This window comes from Ylistrum balloti, unplaced genomic scaffold, assembly GCF_031769215.1.
Source record: "Ylistrum balloti isolate Yb309-2 unplaced genomic scaffold, AGI_CSIRO_Ybal_v1 Utg370548, whole genome shotgun sequence".
NCBI lineage: Eukaryota > Metazoa > Mollusca > Bivalvia > Pectinida > Pectinidae > Ylistrum > Ylistrum balloti.
Window position 1 is genome coordinate 46605 of NW_026782347.1, and position 24150 is coordinate 70754.

General features: G+C 36.7%; 1 protein-coding gene across 1 annotated transcript; it reads right to left on the reverse strand.

Annotated features, from left to right (window-relative positions):
* Positions 1-721: 721 nt before the first annotated feature.
* On the reverse strand, positions 722-12818 carry LOC132556118 (calpain-1 catalytic subunit-like). Its single transcript, XM_060220504.1, has 16 exons — positions 12087-12818; positions 10566-10697; positions 9951-10153; positions 9643-9820; positions 8711-8776; positions 8340-8413; positions 7776-7939; positions 7157-7258; positions 6731-6831; positions 6068-6267; positions 5578-5595; positions 3268-3350; positions 2642-2755; positions 1892-1962; positions 1221-1460; positions 722-838 (listed from the first exon to the last, which is right to left on the reverse strand). The coding sequence occupies exons 1-16, from the start codon at positions 12816-12818 to the stop codon at positions 722-724; spliced, it is 2595 nt and encodes an 864-aa protein (XP_060076487.1).
* Between the last annotated feature and the right edge of the window lie 11332 nt (positions 12819-24150).

Genomic DNA, 24150 nt, shown 5'->3' on the forward strand with positions numbered 1-24150 from the left:
TGGACATGCGGAATATACGTTATCTTGCTACCGGACTTAAACTTATTTCAGTTAGTTGTCATATTTCCAATTAAAAGTTGTACACTAAAGATGAAAAAGTCACGCGCCTATTTCCAAAATGAGGTTATTAGTTGAACATAACTAACGCAGGAACTTAACACAGATACATTGTAGGGTGTGTGGAAGTTGGTGCCGAAAATCGGGATACTTTTATTAGAGGTGACATGCACCACTATGTCAGTTATAATTGGTTGATTGGTTTCTGTTCTGAAAAATGGCACAGGTAAGTAAAGAATAGAACTTGGTTGAAATTCATGTATCAATACAATAGTAAGACATGTTTTTAATTTGTACCTGTGCATTATGTATATTGATGGATTGGTGCGATCCCCAAAGAATACATGTCCCCTACCGACCCCTACAAGTCAGAGCTATGAGAATGACTTTCTAAAAGTAGTTATGATGACCTTGACCTTGATCCAACAACCCTGAAACTTGGACTTAACAAAGATAATTTGATGTTTGATAACAGTGGGAAGTTTGATGAGAATCCCTCTAGAAATAAAGCCGTTAGAGCCTCGACACAGACGCAGGGGCGGACAGACGAAACGGAAAGTAAGATTATACAGCCTTCCGCTAGAGGACTAAAATGAATTCAATTTAAAGAAATTTGACAGTTTTATAAATGCTGGTGTTTTGGCCTTCACTGAAAACGATGTTTCTATGGTAACAAATCCGTGTTCTTGGTAGTCTGTATATCAGAAGAAATAATTCCAATGTGGTAGCATTTGCATATTTTGAGTCTTTTCTTTGCCTCGGCTAATTCACATGGGTCCCCCTGTAAAGCAAAAGACAAACACGTATTACCATGTTAAAGGATATAGGGAATACAACAAGTCTTTAATCCTTTTAATAATATGCTTCCCGAGGATTTCATAAGCATCGAATGTGTATTTTTATCAATTACGTAAAGGCCGATACTACGGAGACAGATGGACTATAAAACATGTTGATTTAGAATTCAACCACCTGTCAACTCCATAGAATTTTAAGTTCATTTTTGCCTGTAAGAATTTCAGTATATGTCACAAAATGTATGTGTCCGAGGAAGAAAGATATACAGACGACATATATAGATGGTTTCTCGGCCTGTGTTACACTACAGTAGTGATAAGACTTGGGAACAGTCTTGGGACATGTACAGACATATTTCTGTATACGTACTCAAGTCCAATCTCCTGAAATGACTCCACCATTAACGCAAATTTCGTCTCCTGCGATTGATTGTCAAGATGAATAAGAACGACATACGTCCCAGGGTCAAGGACGTAATCAGCTGACACATTCTTGGCCACCACAAACTTGCCATCATCATTGTCGGTCATGCGCGCTAGCTTGCCATCATCGGTGTAGTTGTCCCATATCCAGCTGGTCGTCAGTGGGTAGTCACCTTCCTCCACCTTAACGACATTAAAATGTTTCATTCATTACTGAAATTATATCTGTTTACACAGAGTACATCTAAGCTGATAACACCCCAGGATTTCAGAACAATAAAATATAAAGCATGGTTTGGTTAAGATGTTTGTTCTCTGGAAGAATTCGTCGATATAGTTTTGCTTTGAAAATCATGAAAATGGTATGATCACGTGAAAATGTCCTTTCTGACACGAGACTTGCATGTGAACTTTTCCATAGAAATAATAAATGGACATAAGTACAACTAAAGATAAACGTACATATTTTAAGATAAAAACAAATTAGCACTCCTAATCTTTCTATCACATTTTTGTTCATATTTTTCGGATTCAGTAATTCACACACAAAAGTATACCATAATGAGATTCTGACTTAAAAGTTGAGATTTAAATTAAGTGTGGAAAACACGGACCTTCCACATACGGATCCCTAATGGTAAAAGTTCGTCCTTCACCTCTTGCATCAGCTGGATTCGCGCCAGACCTGTAATGTAATGGTAACACCGTATAAACATTGTGTCAAGTTTTAAAAAAGACATAAGCATATTCACGTGACGACGGACGAACGGACAAGCATTCATCAGTCTCAACATGCTCTTATAATGCTAATCAGTTTACTGACACACGGAAACAAGAAAGATACAAGACCTACAGGTGTAAAATCATTTAAAAAAATCAAAATACATAACATCTGTTTTCTGGAAATCGGATATAAACACCGAGGATATGATTGGTAATACCAACATGCAAATCCGTACCCTCAACCTTCCCACTGTATGTGTAGTTAAATTCTCTGTATAACATCAATGCTGTGTTTCGTTTGGCTGCAGAAAGTGACAGTAGATTAATGAAAATTTTGAAAATTAAATTCTCTACACAAACCAGATAAGTTATCAATTACACTGTACCTTATTCCTCGAAGGAATAACAATTTTGAAAATGTATCATTGCCGTCTTTCAATCACAGGGACTTGGTACAAATTCATGATCCATATAAAAAGTATATGTATTAGTGTCACTATCACAAATGGACCGTGAGTGGAAATTCGTGCCAAATCCCTGTGGCTACAACAAAGACTTTCAAACTATGTCTCTGTCATGTTACTTTATGAAATGTTTTGTGAACGTTTATATAGAATGAATACAAGATGTATATGACTTACCTCTCTCACTAATGTTTAGACGAAATTGGGGATTGTTGCCTACTGTATCATTTGAGACCTGACCCCCAGCGTTCGCGCCACATACGAACGCTCCTGTCACACACTTACAGCAACCTGTAACATTTTAAAGTGCATACAATATATACATGAAAAAACACTTATTTTATGTAAGCTGAGCACAGATAAAACCTCTCCCCAGACCTGCGTATTTTAAAAATTTTACTTCATGAAAATGTATAGTTTTAAGACATTTCAATATATGTGAGGCGGATTTAGACAAGTGTAAAATTATTTTCCCTAAGTGTGTACTTCCGGTTGTTGACTTGTGAATGCTATGAAAGCCCGAGACGCCAATCAACACATTAAGTTAGGCAATTTGTAGCTTTTGACGGGTATGTTTTTATGGATCTAGACAGTTGTTACTTGTGTTTAACTTCAAATAATAATAGTATTAGCTTAAATGCTTATTGATAACAATATAAGTGATTGATTTAGTTGTGCGTCCTTTATATCGTACAGTTGGATTCGGTCAATGCACAGATGAGCAATGCGTTATCCTAAGCCTGAATCAAAAGGGTCTGGGTTTGAATTGCTCAATCCCATGTCACTGTATGATTGGCACTTACGGGTTTCAGTGGGTACATCCAGCTGTGGTAGGTCTGGGCGGTCAAAAACCATGTACTTAATACTGTTGTCATCCGTCAGATTCCTACAACACAAAATAGAGATTTAATCCCTAGGTACATTGCGTACATGTGTCTAAATTTAAGACAATTCCATGGCCATTTGCATAATTTTGGCAGTAAATGAGGTGTCGGCGATTTTTTTTTTTTTTTTTTTGGGAATAAAAATATTATTAGAACTCCTGAAAATTAAAAATGCAAGGAATGTAAACATTTATAGGACTGATAAAAGGGTAAATAATTTCGTTTATCCCTGGATTTCATTTTATCAGCTGTAACATGTCTTGCTATGTACATGCGAATATCAAATAACAATATTAGATATCAGAAATAATTTAAATTCAACATTTATTTGAAGATGTGAGAAACAGAAATAAAAAAAGAGATGTATAAACAAACAGCTGAAATCTTTGAAATCAAAATGATAGACATGCAAGTATACAAATTATGTATCATATCATTATCTAAACTGGCATATGACCATTCCAAAAGTAAGCAAACTAGCCTAAACTATAGAGAAAGTAATATATATATGTGTGTGTATATATATATATAGATAAATAAACTCAACAAAGAAGGAAACGATTAAATTATGGCATCAAAGCTCTGAATTTGTTCATTATTCCACAAAACTTCATTATAAACAGATACTTGAACACCACCCATGTACCATACAACATCTCGATCACGTGACAACCCCTGTATTTATTATCTAAGGCGGCAATATCAATAACTCCCTGTAATAATAACAGTTTGGACTAGATATATATTCATGCGAACGTGAACAAGAGGTTGTCGGAGGCATGCTACATGTTAGAGTAAAAAATTACATAATCCAGATGTTTCGCAGAAATCAAAATTTCTGGAAAAATAGATAGATGTTTCTCCTTGCAATCACAAGGTAAAAAACAAATAACTGATAAACGTTACAGTGAACTAGGAACGATAACTCTTGGCAAAGACTGACTGAAAACTAATTTAATATCCATGCAGGATTAAGGTTGGTTTTATTTTGTTAGTCAAGTAAAAATATTTCAGTTAACGCCAAAATTTTGTTATTGTAACATACAAATGTATAGAGAATACATGGTCAGTGTCTTAAAATGAATGTTGTATTTTGTCCTTCTGTCCAGGATACAGCTTATATTTTAAGACACTGACCTTGTATTCTATATATCCTGCAACACTGATTGAAAATCAGACTATTGAATCTTCAACATTTTGTTGTTCTTTCTTTGTTTACCTGTCGACGACGTTATGCTGAATTTTGCCTAATGACGTAAGCCAAAATAATTGCCCGCGTAGAAATGTAACCCCAAACTTCAACGGATATGACAGCGATTTTATGAATTTTCGTAAATAAACTTGTACACGAATTCAGAAAGCAATTCTGTCAAATTACCACACGTGCTGAAATACTGCTGTTTTCCGTCACTGCCGATTACAGCAAAAATATATGTGGCAGGTGTATTCCGACAATTACAGCGCCTGTTGCAGGGTGATAATATCGATAGTTGACCATGCCTAAGATCACAAACATATTTTCCACTTAAAGACACAAAAACGTTGAAATTGAAAGATGTTAGAAAAAAAAGGACGAGCACTACAATGTAACACGCAGTGACAGAAACTGTTAATATAATTATTTTAAAACAATATCTTGAAAAAATTCAAATTAAGAATCTTTCAATGTTAGTCGAACGATATGACGGTCACACCCAAAAAAGGTATACCACAGATAAAACGGGCGGTTAGATATCGTTGTTAGGAGCATGTAATCCATTACCAAATGGAATAGATTTTAAAAGATCAAATAACATTGCTGGTTATATGGGCTACAAGGTATAGATTCTAATCCCTGTCTAGAAACAGCAGAGATTTAATTATAAATCGTACTCGACTTTGTGTACTTTGAAAAATATCTATGTGAACCGTAATAAGAAGCGTAATAAGTTTTAGTACTATCAAGTGAATCGAACACGGATCCTCCGGTTTTACTTATTTTGGCCCGAGGCTTCTGTTTTAACACGGGTACAAAAATATCTAGACATAAATGTAATTAGCTGCCTAGCAATATTTTCGTTTCGATTTTTTTTAATTTAAAGCATGTAGGTTATGGCATAATATTTGGCTAGTTTACGAGAAGTCGCCCTGATACAACTAGTCGTTCGCCTGTGGTACACAAAATCGAGCAGGATCTGAAGTTAGATCAAGCTAAATCAGACATTACTGACACAGAAGAAACAATTATACCTCGCTATCATTCCGTCCCTGAAACAATTTGTAGAAACATGCAAATCACACACAATTAACTTTCGGTGAAAACTGAGCAAAAATAAATTTGAAATTAGCTTCATTAGACGCGTCAAAAAATAAAGCTACTTGGAAACTCCTAGTCCGGACAAGTAAATTTGTGTGATACGTTATGAATTCCTGGCATTAGCTCTATTTATACACCGAATGATTTCTGTCTCTAAAATGATAATCTTATGTCAATATCGATAACAGCATAATCAATGTGAATATAGACAGATCATCATTTTGGCGACTGAAATGTTCGGTAGAATGTTTTGAGTTTTTTTTTTTTTTTTTTGTACCTGATGGACTGGCATTATACCAGTTCGCCTCCTAAAATTAAAACCAAACGTTCTAATTCTGCCGAGAAAGGGCATACGCTAATGCAATGAAAAATATGTTTCAACTTCAATATAAGTCGGACAAATGTGGACAAAACTATACTCACTCAAAACACTGAAGAGGTGCTGATGTAAATACCCTGACCATGAATTCCTTCTCTAGTCCCTCTTCAATGGCTGAGGGAACCACGATGTACTTTCCAGGTTTGACGTGGTAACGGAAGGACGCTTGCTGGTCCTGTTTGTACGAGTTGGTGTTTTTACCGAGTTCGTCAACGACGTAGATACTTTCCTGGCTCGACATCACCTTTAAATCAAATTGTCATCAGATAAATAAATCTAAATTCAATTAAGGAGTTTCCACGTAGATTATCTTGTTTACCAATTACAATGACTGGGTATGGGATCAGTGTAGATCACACTGTGTTGTATTTACAGAGGTAAAAATTCCCGATGGCCGTTTGCATTTTTACGCAATAGACATACCCCGTCCAGCCAAAGATTTGGGCGGAGCTTGTGACCTTGACCTCTCTCGCTCTCTGTTTATGTTATTACTCGAAATGGTCATTAATAAGTACACAAGTACATGTAGTACTGTTGATAAAAGATATTATGTGATGTAAATGACGTAGGTAGACGAGCAGTTTATATATATATATATATGATAACAACATACAACTAACGTTTGAAGTAACAAGAACATAAACGTTTAAAGATATTGTGATATCGAATAGGTAGTATAGATCTGTTCTGTTATGAAAGAGACTTACTTTGTACAGATCACAGCGGATAGAGATTTTATCCTTCTTTCTCTGGTAGGTTCTCTGTATGATCTGTAAGACCAGCGGGACATTACCTGTCTCGTCACAAGCTGTAATATAATTAATGTTCACCTTTGACCTCGGTTGAATTCCTAAACAGACCATAGCAACAAACGCGTGAGTTTTTACTTGAGTGACGTCATTGGATAAATAATATATAAACTTCATTCATAATTTAAATCAATCTTAATATGCAGGAGAACTGATATGCGTATTACTTCATCGGTATGACCTTTTGACCTTTGCCGTTTTTGTACCAATGTAATCGATATAACCTAGAATTACTTACTGGTGAAAAACACTACAACTGTTAGGTTGCTTACTTTTATTACTAAGAAAAATAGTGTAAACCAGAAGAAAAACCACCATACTTACAGTCATCAGTAACTTCTATAAGATATTTTGGGTTCCCCAGCTTATTCTGAAAACCGGCAGCGCTGCTCCCGCGCCAGTCTCCGTACAAACACGTGATATACTCTGGATATACAAGGATTGATTAATAGGTATGTGTACATACAATGTGATGACGACATATGAGTGGAATCAACATGGCAGCTGTTTCGTGTGCGAGTACTTTTGAATGAAGAAACGCATTAAATAAAACATTCGTACTTTTAACAGATTTTTTTCTTGCAGAATTCTCCTCATTAGAAATTCTGAGCTGATCCCGGATTGAAAATCAGAATCCTTGAGACTAATTCTGTAGGGAATGAGAACATATTGAGTCATGAGATAGTATCGGACAAAACGAAGATAAAAGATTTCTTTAATTTTGACATTGTGTAAAGTTAGACAGGGACCGACGAAATGCTTCGAATTAAACGTGGTCTTCAGGTTATAGGGGTTCGAGATAACAAAGTTCGACTGCAGTATACCTTGTTATTCGCAGTTATACTTACGTCTGTTATGTTTCAAAATGATATAACCATTCGTTTTTGACTGTTTTCTTACAGTCGATACAGATGCAGAGTCGCCAAAACAAGCGACAACTTACTCAAAGTATCGCTACTTCCGTCCCTGTCGAAATCTGGCGTAAGACAACATATCGTGACGTCAGAGAAATAAGTCATGAAATCTTTGAGTGACATGTAGAACTCGCCATCGTCGACGTTTGCCCTTTGAACGGCACCTTCGGGAACGGATGACCACTCAGAACTCCTGTAATAAATCATGTGATGTGGAACTTAGATCAAAATGACCAGTAAATGTTTAAACTAATAGATCCAATCAAATCTCCTGTAACAACCGCATTGATCCAATCAAATCTCCTGTAACAACCGATCAATGAGACATTTCTGTAACAAAAACTTGAAAGAAATACAGTATATCTTAGTCGTCTTTACGTAGAACTGATATGTTTCATTGTTCCTTTTCCGGTATAATGATCAATATGTTTTAACGATGGGTAATGTGATTCTTTATTTTCTAATCGCTCGATTTCATTTCAGTTGTGTTTCTGTTTTCAGACACGCTTTGTTTAACTACTGAAATAGCCTCAAATTTGACAGTGTCTTTCCTATTGCATTTGAGATTGATAACTATGAAGTAATGTATCTACCCGTCACTCCAGGCTCCTGTCCATTCGTGCTTGCCCCATGGATTTCGGACACGGATCAACTGGGTATCGTTTCCCTGTGATTAAATTACCCTGAGAATTAGTTTTCAATCAAAATCCCGTCATATTTTATCGCCGTTTATTTGAATACAAATGCTTTGTGCAGAAATAACTGTCATATTTCAGTTACCACTGTCGACTGTTTACGAGTAATGAGAAATATGAAAATTCAAACATTCTCTGACACGATGAAGGTATTCTCATTATGTACAGAATACAATGTTTAATCAGTTTCACTTGCTATAACTTTGTGACAGACCAACATGGTTGAAATATCACTATGAAGAGTTCATTCCCTTTGTGTTAATACTTACAACTGCAGTTCCGGTAAGCGAGTACGCATGTCCACCAACGAGCCCTTTGTGGTCGTCATACTTATCCTAAAAATAAAACAAGTATTCAACTTAAAATGAAAATGACATTTTAAAGAAATGTCTACAACAGGCCTTAATTAGTAAGGCAGTGTCAGAATAGGGTCTTTTATTGTGAATTATTAAGAAAGGTAAGGTAATTTACGACAAAACAAAATGATAAATGTACCACGAGGTTAGAAAGTCCAGTACATGTCCAGCGTTAAAACACAAACTTCACAGAGCGGTCGAACGCGCAGCTATGAGGAATGTTTTGCGTAAAAGATGTCTTATTTTAATACACTTATGAAAGATGCAAAATTGAATGAGTCTTTTCCGGAGGCGCCCCTAGCGCAGCTCTTTAAAAACTGGGAAATGGTACATTGGTAAATTAAAAAGGGTTGCCTCCCTTCCCATATGTGTGTTACCAATGACAACTATATGGTCCTTAAAACGGAACAGTACTTCAGTGGAGAAATAGTCCTGCTCAACCATATATTATTTTTTTCACGAAAAGAACAAGCGGTTTTGTGACCGATATTAGAGTTTTATATATGAACGTACCAAAAACGTTGCCGAGGTGCACACTGTACCCCGTTTTCACTTGATTACAACAGGTTTCGACTCAATCGATAAAAAAATATATCTTTTCATTCACTTAAAGAGTTCCAATAAATGCATCATTATTAAAGTGATTTAACAACGGGGCACGACTCAAACTTTTCATCTGCTTTCTTTACAATATACTGTATTTATGCCTTGTTTCTGTGCGATTCCTCTCTTTCGGTTATGATAAAGCTACGCTACCACCGTCAGAAAATTAAAATAAAATAATTGAAAATTAACATTTGAGAAATACTGGACCTTAAGGTAATGTAAAGGTTTTCTATACTTACAGGGACTGTACATGCTACCATAGCTCCCGAACACAAAGCATTAGTGATTCGGTTGAAAAGGACTTCACCGGAAGTCTCCCCCTTTTGTATATCTATCATTTCCGGTACACCGGCTGTCAAGGCGATGAATGAGTCTGCTGTCAATCCCCCGGTCACCGCTTCGTAACTCCCATAGGACCTAGAAAGCGATTGAAAATTATAGTGATTTCAGGAATGGTATTCCCCATCAAGCGAAAACCAGAAAAAAAAGTATTCAAACAATGCAACCCCGATATTTTTCTTGAACCGCCTTGCTATTTAAAAGTTACCTGGCAAATGCTTTCTCCAGAAGAGCAACCCACATCTCGTTCTCGTCCGTGGCGGAATGTGCGCCGTATACTTGGTCACCATGAACGATAGGCAAGTAATCATCAATATACACGTCATCCCAAATTCCGTACCTCCAGAACCGACAGTGGAATATGCCTCTATACTCAGGAGTGCCGACCATGTAGGCATTTCGGGGAATCACCTGTCAAGAACCCCAAGACTAAATGATCTTAACAAGTCTTTCAACCTTTGAGTTTTGTTTTTGTTTTTTGTTTAGGTCATCGGGGGATAACAGCCATTCACACTAAAAACTTCGCCATTTATTTAGTTTATTCCGAGGTCGAAAAAAGAAAAGCAAAATCCATCAATATAGTATAAAAATATTCAATTCACGGCGTTTCTAAAGAAAAGGAAAGAAATACATTAAACAGTATTCTGTTATGAAATATTTTCTGGGCGGGAAGGTTGCGCAATACTGAATGATAACATTGTCCAGTCGTTTTACAATGCATCTCCAAATAAACGCCATATTCACTTCGAAAAAGAGCAGTTCATGATCAATCATATTATTTTATCATAGAATGAACTTTTTCACGTGGTTGTGTTGTACCAACCTGTCTTATGAGTTTAGGTCGATCTGCAATTACAGAAACCATGGACAGGAACCAACAGGTCCCTATTGAACCCTGTCCGATATCGTATCTCGTGGTTCCGTCAGAGAAAAGAGTCGGACGTGATCGAATTTCCTGTAAAATAAATGAATCCACAAAAGTAAGCTCCATCATGGCTACTGAACTAAAACGATGTACTGATAAGTGTTTTTCTGGATCATTTTACTCCTAGCGACATCTATCGCCAATAATTGCCTTACGAGCTCGTGATTCGTAATTAGTCTCTACCTCTGGAATTTTCCGGTCTTCCGTAAACGTACGTTTTATTAATTAAGATTTATTTCACTTTTATAATTACATTTTTAGTTAATTAATGGTGTACATCGCCAGCTTACAAAAAAAAAAACTATGCAGACTTCCGTCTACATTGTTGCTCTGTTATGTGACAAGTTTATGTTGCTCTGTTATGTGACATTTTTTGTTGCTCTGTTATGTGACAAGTTTATGTTGTTATTATGTAACAAGTTTATGTTGCTCTGCTATGTGACAAGTTTATGTTGCTCTGTTATGTGACATTTTTTGTTGCTCTGTTATGTGACAAGTTTATGTTGCTCTGTTACGTGACAAGTTTATGTTGTTATGTTATGTGACAAGTTTATGTTGCTCTGTTATGTGACAAGTTTATGTTGCTCTGTTATGTGACAAGTTTATGTTGTTATTATGTAACAAGTTTATGTTGCTCTGTTATGTGAAAAGTTTATGTAGCTCTGTTATGTGAAAAGTTTATGTAGCTCTGTTATGTGAAAAGTTCATGTTGTTATGTTATGTGACAAGTTTATGTTGCTCTGTTATGTGACAAGTTTATGTTGCTCTGTTATGTGACAAGTTTATGTAGCTCTGTTTTATTACAATATAATGTTGTTCTTTCCGGATAATTAAAAAGTCAAATATGGACCCTTTGTCCGAACCCAGACATTATATTTATTTATAGACATATTTTACATCTGACGGATATTGTTTAATCCTCCAACTGCGTTGCCAAGATCGGAATACACCTACCACGTAATTAGGCAGAATTACTTACCAAGTTATTTGAATGTTTCATCTAAAATATAGATTATTTCATATAAGTCAATTTTGTTGCTGTAACAATCAATGCTATTTACGAAATTTCTTAAAATCATCCATTGACGTGTGGGACTGTATTTCCGTGCGGATTGATTATTGATTGATAATCAGGCACAATTCGGCGTAACGTCAACGTCAGGTAAACAAACTTGGGTAGAATAGACCTAACAAAGTGTTTAAGTTCCGATAAGAATTTGCTATGAGTGTTACAGGATAAATAGAACACATGATCAGTGTCTTAAAATATAAGCTGCATTTTTTCTTGGGACAAAAAGACAAAAGCGTCTCACAAAAGGCTCACTACTTCTGTCTTCATTCACCCTCGCGAAAATACAACTTATGTTCTAAGATCCTGAACATGTATTTTCTATATATTACATTAATGAAACAGCCTACCGTGGGACGTTTCCATTCAATTCCATCGGAACGACTAGGCAGAGCGACATCCAATGGAAAGTCAAGGTCTTCGTATAAACTGTCCCCGGACGTAACGGGAACCTGTTCGTAATCATAGTCTTCTGGGCTCTGTCGGAAGTCAGCATGAACTTCGTGTGTTTCCATATGCGTTTCGACATATTCTGACCCGAACTTTGGTGGAACCGGTGAACTCATACCATCAAGATGACTTGGGTAGGGAACTGGTGTAAGCTCTTGGTGATCTGGTTCAGATGGAGGCAGTGGTGGTGGTGGTGGTGTGGGGGTTCGGGGTGGTGGGGTGGGGTCTTTTGGAGGAGATGGTGGGGGAGGTGTTGGATCCCGCGGAGGAGTTGGGTCCCGCGGAGGAGGTGTTGGATCTCGCGGAGGAGTTGGGTCCCGCGGAGGAGGTGTTGGATCTCGCGGAGGAGTTGGGTCCCGCGGAGGAGGTGTTGGATCTCGCGGAGGAGTTGGGTCCCGCGGAGGAGGTGTTGGATCTCGCGGAGGAGTTGGGTCCCGCGGAGGAGGTGTTGGATCTCGCGGAGGAGGTGTGGGGTCTTTGGGTGGTGGGGTAGGGTCTCGTGCAGGTGTTGGTTGTACTTGATTGTGATTGTACATTCTACTGTCTGGTGGCGGACCATTGTAATCATGTTGGTTTCCATGTCCCACATTGCTGTATTGGTGATTAGTATCGGTGGAGGCTGCGCATCCCATGTCTGTAACCTTTGTTAGGACCTGTCCGGACAAAGCAGTGGTAGACTGACACTGTAAACAAGCAGAAACCTGATGATTATGTATTCTGCTGTACTCAACTCATTCAGCTCTATTAAACTTTCAGAGATTTTCTTTACAATCAACAGTCGTTCCTTCCTGACCTTACTAATGTTTGTTACAACCAGCAATCGTACTCCCTTTTGTCACAACTAACTTCTTTTACAACAAACAACGTACTCTCTCTGGTCCCAATTAACTATTGTCACAACCAACAGCCGTTCTCTCTCCTGTCCCAACTAACTTCTGTTACAAATAACAAGCCGTTCTCCCTCCTATCCCAACTAACTTCAGTTACAACCAACAGCCGTTCTCTCGCCTGTCCCAACTAACTTCAGTTACAACCAACAGCCGTTCTCTCTCCTGCCCCAACTAACTTCTGTTACAATCAACAGCCGTTCTCTCTCCTGCCCCAACTAACTTCTGTTACAATCAACAGCCGTTCTCTCTCCAGTCTCAACTAACTTCTGTTACAACCAACAGCCGTTCTCTCTCCTGTCCCAACTAACTTCTGTTACAACCAACAGCCGTTCTCTCTCCTGCCCCAACTAACTTCTGTTACAATCAACAGCCGTTCTCTCTCCAGTCTCAACTAACTTCTGTTACAATCAACAGCCGTTCTCTCTCCTGCCCCAACTAACTTCTGTCACAACCAACAGCCGTTCTCTCTCCTGCCCCTACTAACTTCTGTTACAACCAACAGCCGTTCTCTCTCCTGCCCCAACTAACTTCTGTTACAACCAACAGCCTTTCTCTCTCTGGTCCCAACTAACCTCTGTTACAATCAACAGCCGTTCTCTCTCCTGCCCCAACTAACTTCTGTCACAACCAACAGCCGTTCTCTCTCCTGCCCCAACTAACTTCTGTTACAACCAACAGCCGTTCTCTCTCCAGTCTCAACTAACTTCTGTTACAACCAACAGCCGTTCTCTCTCCTGTCTCAACTAACTTCTGTTACAACCAACAGCCGTTCTCTCTCCTGTCCCAACTAACTTCTGTTACAACCAACAGCCTTTCTCTCTCTGGTCCCAACTAACTTCTGTTACAATCAACAGCCGTTCTCTCTCTGGTCCCAACTAACTTCTGTTACAACCAACAGCCGTTCTCTCTCCAGTCTCAACTAACTTCTGTTACAACCAACAGCCGTTCTCTCTCCTGTCCCAACTAACTTCTGTTACAATCAACAGCCGTTCTCTCTCCTGTCTCAACTAACTTCTGTTACAACCAACAGCCGTTCTCTCTCCTGTCTCAACTAACTTCTGTTACAACCAACAGCCTTTCTCTCTCCTGTCTCAACTAACTTCTGTTACAACCAACAGCCGTTCTCTCGCCTGTCCCAACTAACTTCTGTTACAACCAACAGCCTTTCTCTCTCCAGTCCCAACTAAGTTCTGTTACAATCAACAGCCGTTCTCTCTCCTGCCCCAACTAACTATGCTAGCACACTTAATCCCATTCAAGGTATGTTACAATGAGAGTTGTGAAATTAAAAAAAAAACGAAGTAAATGACTATTTTAACCATCCATTAATTGATACTCATTACTGAAAAAAATCTCATTAAATCCATACACTAACGTTTTACTTTTGCTTTCTTCTGTAACTACATGTAATATCCGTTACTACGTATTGGTGAATTAGTGAAAACGACGCGTTTTACCGCATTGAGCGAGGCCCGTAATACCCTGGACATTCATCTGTGGCAGCAGTTACTGTAAATCACCGATATTTCGAGTGATATTTATTTTCACGTTCATACACGAGGAAAGTCAATTGCAAATTCTTCACGATTATTTGTGCGAAAATCACACTTGATGACATCCATGTTGATTTAGTTACCAATATCGATGAGTCTTGGTCTCTAATAGATCTTCATTCTCGAATTTAATGTCATTTCTAGATTAGCGTTCGCGACATCATTTACTCGCAAATTTGTCTGAACAGGTAAGTTCGCGAAATGAAGTATTCATGAAATCTCAGTGATTTACAGTATTAGTATTATCATTATGATCAGCCATTCCTTAATAGCCATGTCACAATACCTATTTACTTTCATCAAGTAAACATCTCAATCAAGATACAACAATTATATATGTTATTTCATACCTGGTTAAAGGTTGAGATTCCAGGTAGACCATTCTGTAGAGTTATATAGATCGCAAAGTCAATAGTTGGTTAAAGCAGGATTTTGTTTTAATAATTGTGTACAGAGTAGTTACATGACGACCAGCTAAGTGTATGTATGTTAGTCTTGGACAAACAAAGAATGTACTCTAGGTTCAATAATGAAAATATGTCACATTGTCTAAATAAAATGAAGCAATGCCCACTGAAAGCTGAGAACGGGTAGATGCAACTGACATATTTATCATATACACATATACAGAATTTGCATTTGAATAGAACGACATTGTCATACTGATATAAGTAAAACACATCAAAAAATAGATTGGAAATGATATATTACATATGATTGTGTACCCTATCCCTGACCATTCGTGCGCGTTTTGTTAATTACACGTGACATAACAAAACCACAGATAAAATCTAGTCTGTCATATCGAAATTCCGGCAAAATACGTACAATGATTTCCCTCGATATTCTCGTCCCGTCGGCTTGCTGTTAACTTTTAAAACTATAACATTTATCTTCATATCTTATAGAAACTGATAGCCTACAATTTCTAATTTTCATTAGTGGTTGATTTATTTTTTAAATTATCTCGACTAAGTTGGATTTTGCTCAGTCACCGCCTAGATTAATCAATTAAGGTCCTTGGCATCACTGACGAGGCCTAAAAGGACGAAATCGCTTTATGGTGTAGCATCACTGACGAGGCCTAAAAGGACGAAATCGCTTTATGGTGTAGCATCACTGACGAGGCCTAAAAGGACGAAATCGCTGTATGGTGTAGCATCACTGACGAGGCCTAAAAGGACGAAATCGCTGTATGGTGTAGCATCACTGACGAGGCCTAAAAGGACGAAATCGCTGTATGGTACACTATCTTATTCTAAATTTCGATAAAAGGATGCTATTCACTTGTTTGGCTTTTATACAATTTCTGTTTCTTCACCATTCATGATGTCACAACAAATAGCTTCCCTCTATCACAAGATGGAAATTGAAATTATTTGACTTTTTTTAATATGCCAACTAGATGAGGACAAAGCAATGAAGTGCTTCAAAACACTTCCGTACATAGATATCCATTTACCCAATAGTTGATTGCCTCTCAATTCCTGAAAATAAAGTTCTTCATGTTTACAATTCAATTCTATTCTGTTTGAACTTCATTTCTATTCTGACCTGTATAGGCAGTGAAACATTCCAAAGTCGGTAATACATCAGGCAATCAATTAGAATGGTTTGATTAGGGAAATAGTATCCTTACAACTTGTAACCGATTCTTTTGTGTTTTATGTTAAAATGACAGTTGTTCAAACGACAAGAGAACTTCAGACGCCACACAGAATTGCTAATATTTGCGCACATGTACAATGTTTATATTTGTTACTTTATTTTTTTATTTGTTACTTTGAATTTTTTATTTTTTACTCAGTATTTCTATTTGTTACTCAGTATTTATATTTGTTACTCAATATTTCTATTTGTTACATTGTATTTCTATTTGTTACTTTATATTTTCATCTGTTACTTTGAACTTTTATTTTTTACGTTGTATTTCTATTTGTTACTCAGTATTTCTATTTGTTACTTTATATTTTCATCTGTTACTTTGAACTTTTATTTTTTACGTTGTATTTCTATTTGTTACTCAGTATTTCTATTTGTTACTCAGTATTATTTCTATTTGTTACTCAGTATTTCTATTTGTTACTCAATATTTCTATTTGTTACTCAGTATTTCTATTTGTTACTCAATATTTCTATTTGTTACTCAGTATTTCTATTTGTTACATTATATTTTCATCTGTTACTTTGAACTTTTATTTTTTACGTTGTATTTCTATTTGTTACTCAGTATTTCTATTTGTTACTCAGTATTTCTATTTGTTACTTTATATTTTCATCTGTTACTTTGAACTTTTATTTTTTACGTTGTATTTCTATTTGTTACTCAGTATTTCTATTTGTTACTCAGTATTATTTCTATTTGTTACTCAGTATTTCTATTTGTTACTCAATATTTCTATTTGTTACTCAGTATTTCTATTTGTTACTCAATATTTCTATTTGTTACTCAGTATTTCTATTTGTTACATTATATTTTCATCTGTTACTTTGAACTTTTATTTTTTACGTTGTATTTCTATTTGTTACTCAGTATTTCTATTTGTTACTCAGTATTTCTATTTGTTACTTTGTATTTTTATCTGTTACTTTGTATTTCTATTTGTTACATTATATTTCTATTTGTTACTCAGTATTTCTATTTGTTACTCAATATTTCTATTTGTTACTCAGTATTTCTATTTGTTACATTATATTTTCATCTGTTACTTTGAACTTTTATTTTTTACGCTGTATTTCTATTTGTTACTCAGTATTTCTATTTGTTACTCAGTATTTCTATTTGTTACTCAGTATTTCTATTTGTTACTTAGTATTTCTATTTGTTATTCAGTATTTCTATTTGTTACTCGGTATTTCTATTTGTTACTCAGTATTTCTATTTGTTACTTAGTATCTCTATTTGTTACTCAGTATTTCTATTTGTTACTCAGTATTTCTATTTGTTATTCAGTATTTCTATTTGTTACTCAGTATTTCTATTTGTTATTCAGTATTTCTATTTGTTACTCAGTATTTCTATTTGTTACTCAGTATTTCTATTTGTTACTCAGTATTTCTATTTGTTACTTAGTATCTCTATTTGTTACTCAGTATTTCTATTTGTTACTCAGTATTTCTATTTGTTATTCAGTATTTCTATTTGTTACTCAGTATTTGTTACTCAGTATTTCTATTTGTTACTCAGTATTTCTATTTGTTACTCAGTATTTGTTACTCAGTATTTCTATTTGTTACTCAGTATTTCTATTTGTTACTCAGTATTTGTTACTCAGTATTTCTATTTGTTACTTTGTATTTCTATTTGTTACTCAGTATTTCTATTTGTTACTCAGTATTTCTATTTGTTACTTTGTATTTGTTACTCAGTATTTCTATTTGTTACTCAGTATTTGTTACTCAGTATTTCTATTTGTTACTCAGTATTTCTATTTGTTACTTTGTATTTCTATTTGTTACTTTGTATTTCTATTTGTTACTCAGTATTTCTATTTGTTACTCAGTATTTCTATTTGTTACTCAGTATTTCTATTTGTTACTTTGTATTTCTATTTGTTACTTTGTATTTCTATTTGTTACTTTGTATTTGTTACTCAGTATTTCTATTTGTTACTTTGTATTTCTATTTGTTACTTTGTATTTCTATTTGTTACTCAGTATTTCTATTTGTTACTTTGTATTTGTTACTCAGTATTTCTATTTGTTACTCAGTATTTCTATTTGTTACTCAGTATTTGTTACTCAGTATTTCTATTTGTTACTTTGTATTTCTATTTGTTACTTTGTATTTCTATTTGTTACTCAGTATTTCTATTTGTTACTCAGTATTTGTTACTCAGTATTTCTATTTGTTACTCAGTATTTCTATTTGTTACATTATATTTCTATAGGTTACTTTGTATTTTTATTTGTTACTTTGTATTTTTATTTGTTACTTTGTATTTCTATTTGTTATTTTGTATTTTTATTTGTTACTCAGTATTTCTATTTGTTACATAATTTTTCTATTTGTTACTTTGTATTTTTATCTGTTACTTTGTATCTTTATTTTTTAAATTGTATTTCTATTTGTCACTTTGTATTTTTAATTTCTTCTCAGAATTTTTATTTTTAACTTGTATTACTATTTGATACTTTGTATTTTTATTCGTTATTCAGTGTTTTTATTTGGTACTCGGTATTTCTATTTGTTATTCAGTATTTCCATTTGTTACTGTGTGTTTCTGTTTGTTACCTAGATGTTCTATTTTGTACTTTTAGTATTTCTGTTTGTTACGAAGTATTTTTATTTATCACTTAGATTTTTTTTATTTGTTACTTAGTATTTCTATTTATTACAGGGGTAATGTTGATATGCAGGTATTAACTATGTTTCGGTACTCTATATGCCATATGGAATGTAAAATTAACTAACCTGACAGACCGGTAATATTAATACATGTATCAGGTTCAATCTCATTTCACAAATTGCCCAATGTATAAGTTGCTATGATACGTAATGAACGGGACTACCTCTGACTTTTCAAGTGTAAATTAGGATAACAAATTAAATCAACAGACCGTAAATTGGAACTTATTATGTAGGATCTTCAATCAACTATTTAGCTTAGCAATTTACTGTCTATCGACCCAAGGCAATATAGGTCTATCTCGAGCTGGGTTACAGTACTTTAAATTTTACACATGTTTTTACAAAATGGCCTTGAATAAGGTAATTATGATATAATATATAGTCTGCTGCATTGGTCAACTGACAACAGACTAAATACGATGACTACGCCTAATATATATAAGTATGTACACGTCATAACTAAGAAGTATTTTTTTGAGAAAAATAAAGTTGGGTAAAGGCCAAGGCAATAAATCAAGTCACTTTCATGAACCCGTCCGCCTTTCCTTACAACAATGTCGTGATCCACGGTAGGTGGCCTGGGAGGAGAATCGCGGGTTGATAGGTCCTGACAAAGAGGAGGTAGTGATGTGTATTTAAAATATTCATATAAATACACTGTTCTCTTTTGATTCACGTGAGCAATTGAAAACCTAAGCCACATGACAAACGCCGGACTAAACATTACCATGAATCACTTCCATTTCTTTCAGACTAATTACATACCACGTTTATAAACTTATCAACGGCATTTCTCTAAAGTAATCGATATCGATTCTGGTAATAGTGATTAGCCGTCTCGTAGACTAAGTGCTGGCCTTGAAACAGCTTTGTACATACAAAGTCTTAAATGAGTGTAATAGCATAGATTTTCTGTATTCTCACTACTATAAACAACTAAAACAGTTCAAACGTCCTGTATTCTCACTACCATGAACGACCACTACAGTTTAAAAGTCCCGTATTCTCACTACAATGAACGACCACCACAGTTGTAAAGTCCTGTATTCTCACTACAATGAACGACTACCACAGTTCAAACGTCCTGTATTCTCACTACCATGAACGACTACCACAGTTCAAACGTCCTGTATTCTCACTACCATGAACAACCACCACAGTGCAAACGTCCTGTATTCTCACTACCATGAACGACCAAGACAGTTCATACGTCCTGTATTCTCACTACGATGAACAACTAAAACAGATCAAACGTCCTCTATTCGCACTACCATGAACGACCACCACAGTTCAAACGTCCCGTATTCTCACTACCATGAACGACCACCACAGTTCAAACGTCCTGTATTCTCACTACCATGAACGACCACCACAGTTCAAACGTCCTGTATTCTCACTACCATGAACGACTACCACAGTTCAAACGTCCTGTATTCTCACTACCATGAACAACCACCACAGTGCAAACGTCCTGTATTCTCACTACCATGAACGACCAAGACAGTTCATACGTCCTGTATTCTCACTACGATGAACAACTAAAACAGATCAAACGTCCTCTATTCGCACTACCATGAACGACTACCACAGTTCAAACGTCCCGTATTCTCACTACCATGAACAACTAAAACAAAACAGACTACCATGAACGACTACCACAGTTCAAACGTCCTGTATTCTCACTACCATGAACGACCACCACAGTTCAAACGTCCCGTATTCTCACTACCATGAACGACCACCACAGTTCAAACGTCCTGTATTCTCACTACAATGAACGACCACCACAGTTTTAAAGTCCTGTATTCTCACTACCATGAACGACTACCACAGTTCAAACTTCCTGTATTCTCACTACCATGAACGACTATTACAGTTCAAACGTCCTGTATTCTCACTACCATGAACAACCACCACAGTTCAAACGTCCTGTATTCTCACTACCATGAACGACCAAGACAGTTCATACGTCCTGTATTCTCACTACAATGAACGACCACCACAGTTTTAAAGTCCTGTATTCTCACTACCATGAACGACTACCACAGTTCAAACGTCCTGTATTCTCACTACCATGAACGACTACCACAGTTCAAACGTCCTGTATTCTCACTACCATGAACGACCACCACAGTTCAAACGTCCCGTATTCTCACTACAATGAACGACCACCACAGTTCAAACGTCCTGTATTCTCACTACAACTACCATGAACATGAAACTACCACAGTTCAAAAAACAGATCAAACGTTCAAACTTCCTGTATTCTCACTACCATGAACGACTACCACAGTTCAAACGTCCCGTATTCTCACTACCATGAACGACCACCACAGTTCAAACGTCCTGTATTCTCACTACCATGAACGACCACCACAGTTCAAACGTCCCGTATTCTCACTACCATGAACGACCACCACAGTTTAAAAGTCCTGTATTCTCACTACCATGAACTACCACCACAGTTCAAACGTCCTGTATTCTCACTACCATGAACGACCACCACAGTTCAAACGTCCCGTATTCTCACTACCATGAACAACTAAAACAGATCAAACGTCCTCTATTCGCACTACCATGAACGACTACCACAGTTCAAACGTCCTGTATTCTCACTACCATGAACGACCACCACAGTTCAAACGTCCCGTATTCTCACTACCATGAACGACCACCACAGTTCAAACGTCCTGTATTCTCACTACAATGAACGACCACCACAGTTCAAACGTCCCGTATTCTTACTACCATGAACAACTAAAACAGATCAAACGTCCCGTATTCTCACTACCATGAACGACCACCACAGTTCAAACGTCCCGTATTCTCACTACCATGAACAACTAAAACAGATCAAACGTGCTGTATTCTCACTACCATGAACGACCACCACAGTTCAAACGTGCTGTATTCTCACTACCATGAACGACCACCACAGTTCAAACGTCCCGTATTCTCACTACCATGAACAACCACAGCAGTTCAAACGTCCTGTATTCTCACTACAATGAACGACCACCACAGTTCAAACGTCCCGTATTCTCACTTCCATGAACGACCACCACAGTTCAAACGTCCTGTATTCTCACTTCCATGAACAACTAAAACAGATCATACGTCCTGTATTCTCACTACCATGAACAACTAAAACAGATCAAACGTGCTGTATTCGCACTACCATGAACGACCACCACAGTTCAAACGTCCCGTATTCTCACTTCCATGAACGGCCACCACAGTTCAAACTTCCTGTTTTCTCACTGCCATGAACGGCCACCATAATAAAAAACATTTTGTACTATGTAACCCCGTCCTCAACCGCCACACAACTCTCAAGATCAGAATGCTGCCACACACACCGACTTTTTGAATTATGTAAAATGAACAACCAAGCCCACAGAACAGACTCCCTGTATTAATGACGTTCCCGACAGATATCAGGATTCACCTAGTACCATGAACAACCAGACAAGACCGTCTTTCTGTATACTATAATATCTACGACCCCTGCAGTGACAACTTCCAGTATTCTGTATCTTGAGCGACACCAACGGCTCCCGCTTCCGATATTCGAAGCCATCAACGATTCGGGTAATTTAAAAATCAATCAAATGCTATTATCCATGAACCGAGACTATCTTGCATAAGTCATGGCATGGATAACACGTGTAGAGGAAACATGTCTGCTGATTTGTACCATTTTGTCATGACAGTGTACGTCACGTGATAAAGCACGTACGATGGTTTGTCTGAATGAAGATAATTATCTATCACAACAATGATGGTTGTTCTGACTTATGTATGAAAATTTAAAAGTGGACGATCCTATTTCTCCGAAGTAAGCCTAATGCTACAATACGTATCTTTATGTGACCGTTCTCTCGTGTCTACTATACAGAATAGATTATAAGAAAACGTAATTTCACAAAACACTCTGCCGATTGCGGCGACCTGCTAGCCGACTATTAACTTAGACGTCCAGGGGATCCATTCCCTGTATGGACATGAAATATATTCGGTCACATGCACGACCACGGGGTTTTCCCCTGGATACTCCTGTTTCCTCCCACAGTAAGACCCCTCACTCGCTTCCTTCTTGGCCAACAATAGTAATTAATACATAAGTTTGAAATTTAAAAAAAAATTGGTTGTTTGTATTTCTATTTCAAATGAAATTTTACGAAACCAATCTTGGAAGGTTTTATGTTTGCGAACCTAGGTGGGCATAAATTCATAAATTCTCGCAAAAATGAAACAAAATTATGATATGTTTTATCACATATCACATATCACATAGACTATGGTACCCTTACATAACCCCCTCGACGAATGCGATAATATCAGATACGCGTGATTACGTACAGGTATTTTTATTACAAAGCACATAGACCCCATTCATACGACGCGATTTGCATACCTCGGTATATTTTACACATATGTGAATTTACTTATATGTGCAATTTTAGTCGTATGAACCTATTCGCGCATATGCAAATTCTGCACAGTTGAGTAAATTTGCACCTGGTCAGGACTAGGTGCAAATTAACTTTTGCATACATGTTGTCGCAAATTATTTGCTCCCGTGTGTAAATTTTGTCGTATGAATGGGGTTATTGACAGACAGTTCAACAGTGGAGGACAAAATGTAACACAGACATACTACTGTATCATTTTCAATATATAACGAAACTTCCTCGTTCATATCACGACATAATAAATTTCTGACAGTCACAGCGAATGAAAACGTTCAAGGGTGCATCACACTAGTGCCATATACACTACACAGAAATATGATGCGGGCAAATTCAGTGGATATCAGGCCGATTAAGTGGCTTTTAAATAACCAGTCTTTACCACCAATCCTGGAAAGACCTAGTGTTGTGGAATAGTCATCCCATGCAAAACATATTTACAGTCCTTAATCCCACCTTTTCGCTAGTCCTTAGTCCCGCCTTCCCCTCTAGTCCTTAGTCCCACATTTCTCTTTATTTGTTAGTCCCATCTTCCCCTCTAGTTCTTAGTCCCATCTTCCCCTCTAGTTCTTAGTCCCACCTTCCCCTCTAGTCCATAGTCCCACCTTCACCTTTAGTCCTTAGTCATACCTTCCCCTCCAGTCCTTAGTCTCATCTTTCCCGCTAGTCCTTGGTCCCACCTTCCCCTCTTGTCCTTA

Bases quoted from the DNA above. Each gene is read 5' to 3' on its own strand.
- LOC132556118 (XM_060220504.1), bottom strand. From the start codon at position 12,818: ATGGGATGCGCAGCCTCCACCGATACTAATCACCAATACAGCAATGTG. The intron at 7,940-8,339 runs GTAGATACATTA...GATTTATTACAG, and splicing joins ACAGGAGCCTGGAGTGACGG to GAGTTCTGAGTGGTCATCCG. The intron at 7,259-7,775 runs GTAAGTTGTCGC...TTGTATATCCAG, and splicing joins CGGAAGTAGCGATACTTTGA to AGTATATCACGTGTTTGTAC.